Consider the following 10,429-nt stretch of genomic DNA (forward strand, 5'->3'; position numbering starts at 1 on the left):
TTTTATCTCAAAAACCGTATATCGATAAATTATAAAAATTGTATGGGTGTTCTTAAAACTTTATGCTCTTTCATTAGAGATGTCATTCGATATAATTTCGACAAATTTTTAAATGCGAGAACGGAGTCTGTGCGGATAAAACATTTGGCACTCCCTATGACCTATCACCCCTATCATCTCACCGCCGCAATGCGCGGGCACTTTCCCTCGTATATAATAAAATATTAGTATGTGAGGGGTTTCACATCTAAGCTTAGGTGTCGGACAACCTTATATTCCTTTTTCCCAATTGTCATAGTATATATGGAACTTCAATATATGTGGCAATCAAATACATTGTCACTTGTAAGTTTTTGATCAGGTGAATACATATAATGCACATGATTTGAAAATTCATTGCATACAATGCATAGGATCAAAGTGCGAGACACACTATGACGATCCGTGTAAATTTGTTTACATTTTAAAGTACTAATCCTTTTAATTAATAGTGTTTTCTTAATTATTTATTAGCTTTTTCTATAAAAATGTGGAACATGCTAATAACCGGAGCTATACGATATATTGTCTTAATATGGTTCGTTTTAGAAACTTTTACCACTCTAAAAGGAAAACTCAATCATGCTCACCTTATACATTTCGATAAAAAAAAAAAAAAATAATAAAAAAAAATGTTTATCACTCATAGATCTTAATATTGTCTTTATTTTGTTTTTTGTAGTTTTTTTTTTAATTTGTTTTATTTTTCTTTTATAAAATTTCTTCAAAACTTGTTACAATTTAATGAAATTAGTCATAATGCACTTATAATCCACTCATAAATAATACCAAATAGGTATTTCATAACAAAATATAAGTTTTAAAGTTCACGAATAACCAAAAATAGCAATAAAGTATCATAAAAACAATTTTAAAAAAATTTGCGAGGAATTTTTTTTTTTTTTTAAATTCCGGAAATACCGCAATGGTAATACCATGGAATATACCAGGAATACCAGAAATACAAGTCAGTATTTACTGCGACACGAAGCTTAAAACAATGTTTTAAATACCGGCCGATATGTTTGGTATTCCTGGATATTTCTGGTACTACCGTTGCGGTATTTCCGAAATTTTTAAAAAAGAAAACTTTATTTTTTTAAAAAATTATTTTTATGATGCTTTATTGCTATTTTTGGTTATTCGTAAACTTTAAAACTTATATTTTGTTATGAAATAACTATTTTGTATTATTTTTGAGTGGATTATAGGTGCATTTTGACTATTTTCAGTAAATTTTAACAAGTTTTGAAGAATTTTTATAAAAGAAGAATAAAACAAATTAAAAAATATATATAAAAAAAGTTAATAACTTAACATTAGGTACCATTTAAGTAATTAAAAAACATATAGGTATGAAACCAGCAATATCGTGCAAACGTTAGGTACCGTTTCAGTAATTAGAAAACGCGATATTACATATTTACCCCTCACGTGCAAGTCACGTGGCGGAGGTTTTAACGGTCACCTGACGACGTTGGCCTCCGGTATGGTCCGAGTGGGGATTTGCATACGTTAAAAACCATTTCAGTAATTAACTCAACTAATAATCAATCCCCGTTAAATCGGTAAATTGCAAAGGGGAGCCAAAATGTTCATCTTCAATATTTTATTACCCGATATAATTACAACAAATATTTTATGAAGTATGCTTTCTTGATGTCGCAAAATGTGTTAATTCTAATCATAGTAAACAAATATTTTAGTGACAGATTGTGGTGCTTCCTATGAATTTCGATGATTGTCTCTTAAATTAACAATTAATATCATAGTCGTGTACGTATAGCAATTTAAGTTGACTACGTTATTAGTTGGGATTCACGACACGCCTAACAACAAGAACAAGATTCTTAGTGAAAAAGACGGTTTGACAGTGTTTTTGGTTAGTGGTTATGTTTTAAATAAACTAGCACGGTGCCTGCGCGATGCGGCGGCGGCCGTAACTGCTATGGTGTGATGGTTGGGCGACTTTTGGTGGTGGAGCGGCGTTGAGTTGTGTATATAATTGATGTAAAGGTTAATGGACATATTTTAAGTGATAAAAGGATTGATAGTGTAATTTAATCATTAATGTTAAAAGGATTGTATATGTGAAAACATTTTAAGGAGTGTTAAGTGAAAATACTACATATTTTCAATATTACCAAAAATAAAGAAGGTTATACTTTTTATAATATAGTATAGATACGACATACAGCAATGGCATTTACAAAGATATTACGTTTTAGATGAGACGATTTTATAACCTGTCTCAAAATTAGATAACATTTACTTATACTTTTGTTTTTTATGATTAAATGGATAAAAATGAAAATCAAGTTAAAAGTAGCATTTTTCTATAGATAAAGAATGATAAAAAAGAAAAAGACATGTGCAAATGGAGAGATAGAGAGGGCCGATTTATATATCTATATTTATCCATTTATTTATTTGAAATGGAGTTGGTTATTATAAAACAAGTATTAAAGTAAAACAAATAAGACAAGATCTTGACCCTTAAATCATGGTTAAATTGATGCGCGAAGATTCACGAAGCAATTGATGCACGAAGATTCACGAAACAATTGATGCACGGTGATTTTCATGATGCACGGTAATTTCAGTGAAGAGAAACATATTGTTTTATTTGTTTTAATTTAATACTTGTTTTATTTTATCTAAAACCTATTTGAAATTATTGTAAGTTCCATTATTGTTTTTGATCTTTATTTTTTATTTTTAAGAGGCACTTTGATTTTTATTTATTTTTATTTCTTATTCAATATAGATTCTTGCATTTTAGACCGAACATCCAACTTTGAATTATAACCACGCTTTTTTGATCATATCACACACCACCAACTTATTTTAAAGATAGCATGGTTCCAATGCCATTTTTTAAGATGGTCAAAAAAATATGGCGTTGGGTAACACCACCAGGTCAACGGTCAACCCCACCAGGGTATTAGCGGCGACGTCGCCGCTAATAGTGGGACCCCCGACACATACCGACCAGCTTGCAGACTAACGTGACCGTCGACGTGGCAGTGCCACGTCATCACCATTTGCGGCGACGTCGCCGCTAATGTTGATGACGTGGCACTGCCACGTCGACGGTCACGTAAGCTGGTCGGTATGTGTACATCGGGAATTTAAGTATCGGGAATGGTTTTTTGTATTTGTTTCAGTAAAATGAACACTTGTTTCAATAATATAAACACTTGTTTCAATAATATAAACACTTGTTTCAATAAGATCAACAGATAGTGCATAGGAATTATCGTTGCAACAATTTGAGACTATATATATATGGAATGTCTAATTATCTATCGTATACTTATACTTGACAACCAATATTCATGTAATAATAAGTCATGGTTTTCATACTGAATCTTTGTCTATTTCGGAAAAAAATTTGGATACATAGGAATCATCATTTTCATTACATATTTGTAGTTGTTGTTATTGTGTATCTTTTCCTTTTCAATCTTATTGTTTATATATATATATATGTATTATGAATATAGATATAGATATTATACGTATGTGTAAATATATATATATATACATATATAGGAATCATCGTTTTCATTACATATTTGTAGTTGCTGGTTTTGTGTATCTTTTCCTTTTCAAGCTTATTGTTTATATATATATATATATGTATTATGAATATAGATATTGATATTTTATGTATGTGTAAATATATATACATATATATATATATTATGGACATCATTAATAGTTAATGAGGTTGATGTTGATTTGAATTGTTTCAGATGGATAGTTTAGAGGATATTTGGGCAGACCCAGAAAACGTACGTATTGAAGTGCCGGATAATGTGTTTGAGCAACCTGTTGCAGACGGTGAATATGAATGCGAACCTGGGGACTTTGAAACTGATGAGGTGTTCGGTTCCTTTGAAGAATTAACGGAGTGGGCTCAAAGAATAGCAATGGATTTGGGTTATGTTCTAGTTATACGGCGGACGAACAAAAACTCAAAAGAGGTGGTCAATAAAGTGACCCTTATATGTCACCACGGTGGAGCGCGCGATGCAAGGTTAATTGGTCCACCTAAACGGTCAAGTAAGATAGGTTGTCCTTTCACTTTAATAGGCCGCTCTGGGCGTGATGGTGGTTGGAGGTTAAGTGTCCAGGATTGGAGACACAATCATGATCCAACTACTAATCTGCAAGGGAATGCATACGCCAGACGGATGACGGATGAAGAAAAGGAATTTGTGGGAACCCAATCGGATCGCGGTTTGTACCCACATCAGATCCTGGTAAACCTCAAACTTGAATTTCCAGGAAACTTGACTCGCAAAGGAGACATTACGAACTTCCTAAAAGCGAGAAGAAGGTCGGGGCAAGCAGGGCGCACTCCAATGCAGGTACAAACATTAAATTTTATTGTACTACGTAGTTGGAATTGACTTATTTACTCTATCTTGGTCATTAATCGCAGGTTATGTTTTCATTGTTGCAAGAGAAAAGGTACTTTTACCAGTTCACCACAAATAACAAAAATGAACGCTTGGAGAACCTATTTTTCATTCATCCAACATCAATGACCCTATGGCGCGCATTTCCCTGGGTTATTGAAATCGACTCCACTTACAAAACTAACATCTACAACATGCCGCTAGTTGAGATCGTCGGCGTGACTTCAACGGGGAAGACCTTCAGTTTAGCGTATGCGTTTATCGTAAACGAGCGGGAGGCAAATTATCAATGGGTTTTACGATGTCTTCGGTCCACCCTTGATGATAGCTTTGCCGTTCGTGTCGTTCTTACTGACAGGGAGCTGGCCCTGATGAGAGCTTTGAAGGTTGTTATGCCGGATTCGAAACATCTACTGTGTAGGTACCATATATGGCAAAACATAATCAAGCACTGCGAACCGGCATTGCGTATGAAGAAAGATGTTAACATTGACAGGCTTAACGTTTGGTGGAAAAAAGTATATCAGTCTCGGACTTCTGCCAGCCTTTGGGACCCACCCCTGCTAGTGAACCAAGTCTTCTTGAATTTTGCTTTTTATCCCTGTAGATCTTCAGGGCATCCTGACGTATCATCCTGGTCACGGCCTCTCGTAACGGGTGATTTTCTGGGTGACCTAGATAGGGTTCTAAGTAGAACCGTCTCTGCAATAGTACCAAGTAAAAGTTAGCATCTACCATATTTTTAAATAAAGTATTTAAAAAGTAAAAAAAATTAGTTTTATACCATAAGCCAGTCAGTAAGTCCATCCTTGATGGGCTGGGGCACCTGATCCCACGACTCGTAATTATGTGGGACGGTAGCGACATAGGTCCCCAAATAGCTCTTGTACCACTTGGCGTGGTCCCCGATTGCCTGCCACCTACTGAGATCGTTATTTAACATAAGCGAGATTCGGCGTCCCGAATTCTGAAACTCGCGCTCCAGATCGTTGTTAGCAGCAGCAGCTCTCCCTGTGCTAATACCTGCAAAACAAAATAAAATAACAAATATATATACATATGTACCATATATTTATATGCAACGTACATTAATATATACTTACCACCCGTACGCCTACAACCCCATTCGGGATTCCACCCCCAGTTTGGAGGGTCGTTGCCACCATCTCCGCCGTGAAGTGCAGCCATTTTAACCTACATCAGCCGTCTCAATTTATAAAATAACATAAACAAACATAAAAGTCATAAAAAAGGTGCGACCTAAATTAACATATTTTCGACACAAAATTGTTTTCCAAAATTATATACCTAAAATGACCACTTTTTTGCAACTTTTTTTCAAACATTCGTTTATAACATTAATACTAACCTAATAACAACTATATTAACAATTACAATTATACTAAAAAGTGTTTTTCTAACTAAGAATCATACTTTGAACTATAATAAACAATAATTATAACTACAAATGTTTTCCTAAAAATTAATGAATTTCTAAAAATCATATCATTCCTAACTATAATAACATAAGTAATCTTTCCTAACTATAAAACTATAACATTTCTATAACTAATACTTTCTAACATATAATTACTAACACTTGTTCCTAACATTTTTTATATAACATTAAACTATAACATTTATATAACTAATATTTTCTAACACATATTTTTTCTAACTTTTTTTTTCAACATATATTTTCTAACAAAAATATATAACAATTCTATAACTAATAATTTCTATAAGAAATAAATATTTGATAACATTATTATATATTCAAATAAAAACAAGTATTTAAAAGGTAAATGAGTGTTATCTCGTCTGAAAAATAGTTTACCGGAAAAATATGTATAGCAAAAAACGGACTGTCTGGCTGGCCGGAAAAAATAATAGTCACCGGAAAACTATAAAAATTGTTTTCCCATACGTCAGTGGTGGAAAATACGTTCCCCGCAAAACTGGTAGAAAGAATAAATTTTCGCCGGAAAAATGTCGCCGCTAAAAATACGCCTGAAAAACGACTCCGGGAAGCCGGAAAAGGTAGATAGTGTAAAAAGGAATGTTGATAACAATGATGAGGGGATAGATGGCCGGATTTGTGAGTTATAAGAATGGAGTAAAAAGGATTTTCCTGCAGAAAGAATGGAGGAGGACGAAATTTCTTAAGGAGGAGGAGAAGTATTCCGGAGAAGAGGAGGAGAAGAGGAACGAATGGATTGCATTGTTTATATCGAAAATCTGCCAGTGGGGGACCCACTATTAGCGGCGACGTCGCCGCTAATAGTGGGGACCACCACCACGTGATACGGTCAAACGTTACAGACGCAAGTGACCCTGGGACCCACTATTAGCGGCGACGTCGCCGCTAATAGTGGGTGGTCGGGTTACACTTTTTTCCCTGGTCGGGTTACGCGCTTCGAAAAATATTTTGGTCGATTGACAAATATAGATTCTAGTCACATCAAATGATATAAAAAAAGAACACGTGGTTCAGTGGTTGTTCAAATAAAAATACTCCGTACTACTCTTTTGAGTAGTTAAATTAAGGTTTGATTAAGCTTTAAATTGTAGATTAAACAGTATTTTAATTTTTACAGAGAAAAGCAAATCTATCTGTCAAGCAAAATTAAATTCAATGTTAGAAATATTTAGTAATGATAAGGAATTCGTTAATGGGAATTCGTTAATAGAAATATTTAGTAATCGATAAAATTAAATTAATGGGAATTCGTTAATGTTAGCTTGCGGCTTTATGGATAAATGTTGAATGTCTAAAAAGAAAACTTATTAACAATATATCACATTATAATAAAAATCAAAACATAGTTTATAACAGTAAACATATATAACCAATGTTTTTAGTTATATACACTTGATCTTTCTTGTTGTATCATAACTTTGTATTAAGCTTTTGAGTAAATTACACTTTTCGTCCATGAAGTTGACACATTTTTCACTTTTTGTCCATTAAGTGAAAAAATTACAATTTTGACCTTAAAGTTGGCAGATTTTTTCAATCATCGTCTCTCGCCAAACTTCTTTAAGTTTCAGCCGTTAAGTTGGACACGTGCAAAACACGTGAGGGACTGAAACTGCAAAGAATGACAAGTTCAGGGAGGAAAACTGAAATTTACTTTTCTGTTATCATCATCTTCATCTTCTCCGGCTAACTTTCGTCGGAAAATTCGCTGGAAAACTTAAATAGCCGATATCTCACTCGTTTCTTCGAATTAGACCATGAAACCAACACCAAAACTTCTCAAAATTAATTTCCGCACGAATTATAACAATCGATAAAACTAGATCAATACCCGGTCGGTGACCGGGTAAACAATTAATATATGTATTACACATTGAAAACATAAAAAGATCTTAATTAGTTTATTTTAAAAGGTTGAGATTAAAAGACAAAATTATTTTTTCTCTTGAATATGGTAGCCATATATATATATATAATTTCTCATAGGGTGGCTATCAAATGAGAACCAAATTAAAATGAGAACACTTAAAAACTACATTTTGATGCATTAAAAGTCCATAAAACTGACATAGTGCATAAATAATTATCATTATTTAAGTGTTTAACAACATATTGATCCGTTAAAATAAAAAAATCACGTTTTTTGTTGGATGCATCATTTTGAGAATATGCATCCAAGATAGATGTACAAAACAAAAAACGTGATTTTTTCCGATTTTGACGGATCAATGTGTTGTTAAACACTTAAAAAAATGATAGCTAGTAATGCACTATGTTAGTTTTATGGACTTTTAATGCATCAAAATGATGTTTTTAACTGTTCTCACCGTTTTAACTATACTGCATGCGATCAGGTACACTGCCTGTGAGTATGTTGTAGTCAGTCTTTCGGTAAATCGTGTTTATAAATTTAAAGCTAGATTTCGCACATCATATCTGTATTTTTTTTTTTTGGAATGAAGTTACATGCTAAACTTGGTCTTTTATCATTATATTAGCTCAAATAATCTGACTTTATTGGTAAACTAGGTTAGTCCCGTGCGTTGCACGTTTATTTATTTCTTGTTGATTCTTCATAAATTATGCCGTAAGAATTTAGATGAATGAATATATATCATAAAATAAATGTTGTAATAGATTCAAGCAGAGAATATATCTGTACTAATTGCATATTGTCACTAAGAATTCAATACTCGAACTCTTACACGTGTACTCAGGGGCGTATGTATAGTGTTGGCAAACGGGGGGGGGGGGGGGTAATGCCCCCTATGGAGTCCAAATAAATTAGATTTGTCAATGTTAAATTTTTAGTGAAAGCCCAAATGCTAGTAGAATGCCCCCAACTCAATTTTGTAATGCCCTCATCCCACTCCTTCAATTATAATAATCTACACAATTAAAAGTTGATTGTACATGGTGTGAAAATATAACAGAAACACGGAACATTAGTATTAGTATCATCAATATTTCAACAAATATAACAAAGGCAATCAAATCATTTTCTCCTTCTTTGCTCCATTATGTTGTAGCTCCTCACTTGTCCATTATACAAACTCAATTTTAAATATGATCAACGGAATTCCTAACAGAACTTACAATTTTCTAAACCTTAATATTCAAGTTACTTTGTTAAAAGTATGACCCTAAGTACTTGCAAAGTTGCAATAACCCTAAGTACTTGCAAAGTTGCAATAAGTTATATGACTAAATGTCTAAATTGTTGATTTTTTTTTATCATTAGTAGCAATTTATGTAATGTAGAAAAAAAATAATAAATAAATAAAAAGATCCCCTGTTTTATTTTAAAGGATGTATCGGATTGTTTGTTTCTAAATTCTTAATTTTTTTTCTTTAACCAAAAAACTGTTTGTTTGTAGTATATAAATGATTTTAGTTAGTTTTTTTTTTGTTTAATGTTAGTTTCTATGCTTTTTTTGTTGCACCATTGTTGTTTGTCGTAGTTTTTTTTCTAGTAAATTGCCTATTTGGAAGTTTTTATTTATTTCAGTAAATTGATTGTTTTGCTGCTATATTATAGGTGTTTATTGTTTTTTTTTCCGAAATTTTGTCTGTTTCGAGGCAGTTCTGATGTTATTTAGAAGCTATTCGTTGTATTTTTTTTCCGCTCATGTTTAATGGCTTTAATAAGGATTGTCAATCATCTAGTAAATTTTTTTTGCCCCCACTTAAACAAATTCCTGGATCCGCCTCCGCGTGTACTCCTATCCTGGATTCTACGTACTACTTCAATGCATTGAAACAAAATAAGAAAATGCAAGTTAAACTACATGTGTTAAAATATGCAATAAAAACACAAAAGTCAAACTCTGAACTTGTCCATTCATCTGTTCAATCAAATAAAATACAAAAGTTTTTTTTTTTTTCTCACTGACCAAGTTATTCGCAAAATCAAATAATTATTTTTTCATTTAACTTGCTTTGTTTGTTCTTTTTTCATTCCAATGGTTAGGAACCAAAATAACCAATAGATTTTATTTAATAATAAATCAACTGAAACAAAATGTGAATATAAATTAAGTGAAAAAAAATGTCTTCAAACATCAAAGACTGCCTTAAATCATGATATATTTATATTTGTTAGTATACCTTTCATAGTATAAAAATGAAGAAATTTTTAGCTTCTAAGTTCGGTTTCATTATTTGCTTGAGTGAAGATATATATTCATAAATTCAACCAATCGAAAGAAGCAAGTATGCGGTGTTACCTACATTGAAGAATAAGTATTGTGGGTCGAAAGAAATTAAACAATCATCATTGTAGACCAAATAGTATAAGTGTTTTACTTATTCACGAATCACGATCCACGCGGGTTCGACTTTTGTATGCAACATTTTTTTAATATGAATAACGTGACAATTACTTAGATAAATTGACAACTTAGTTATGAGATGACATATATATTAGGTCCATGTGGCAGCGTGTCGAGATTTTAGAGCAAAACGATATGAAGATGACACGTAG

At 32.5% G+C, this 10,429-nt stretch overlaps 1 protein-coding gene across 1 annotated transcript; it reads right to left on the reverse strand.

The window, feature by feature from the left end:
- Positions 1 to 4,964: 4,964 nt before the first annotated feature.
- On the reverse strand, positions 4,965 to 6,310 carry LOC122599500. Its single transcript, XM_043772027.1, has 4 exons — positions 6,304 to 6,310; positions 5,570 to 5,660; positions 5,251 to 5,489; positions 4,965 to 5,168 (listed from the first exon to the last, which is right to left on the reverse strand). Exons 2-4 carry the CDS (start codon positions 5,652 to 5,654, stop codon positions 4,965 to 4,967), a joined length of 528 nt encoding a protein of 175 aa, XP_043627962.1. The 5' UTR covers positions 5,655 to 5,660; positions 6,304 to 6,310.
- Between the last annotated feature and the right edge of the window lie 4,119 nt (positions 6,311 to 10,429).

Source organism: Erigeron canadensis, chromosome 5, assembly GCF_010389155.1.
Source record: "Erigeron canadensis isolate Cc75 chromosome 5, C_canadensis_v1, whole genome shotgun sequence".
Lineage (NCBI taxonomy): Eukaryota > Viridiplantae > Streptophyta > Magnoliopsida > Asterales > Asteraceae > Erigeron > Erigeron canadensis.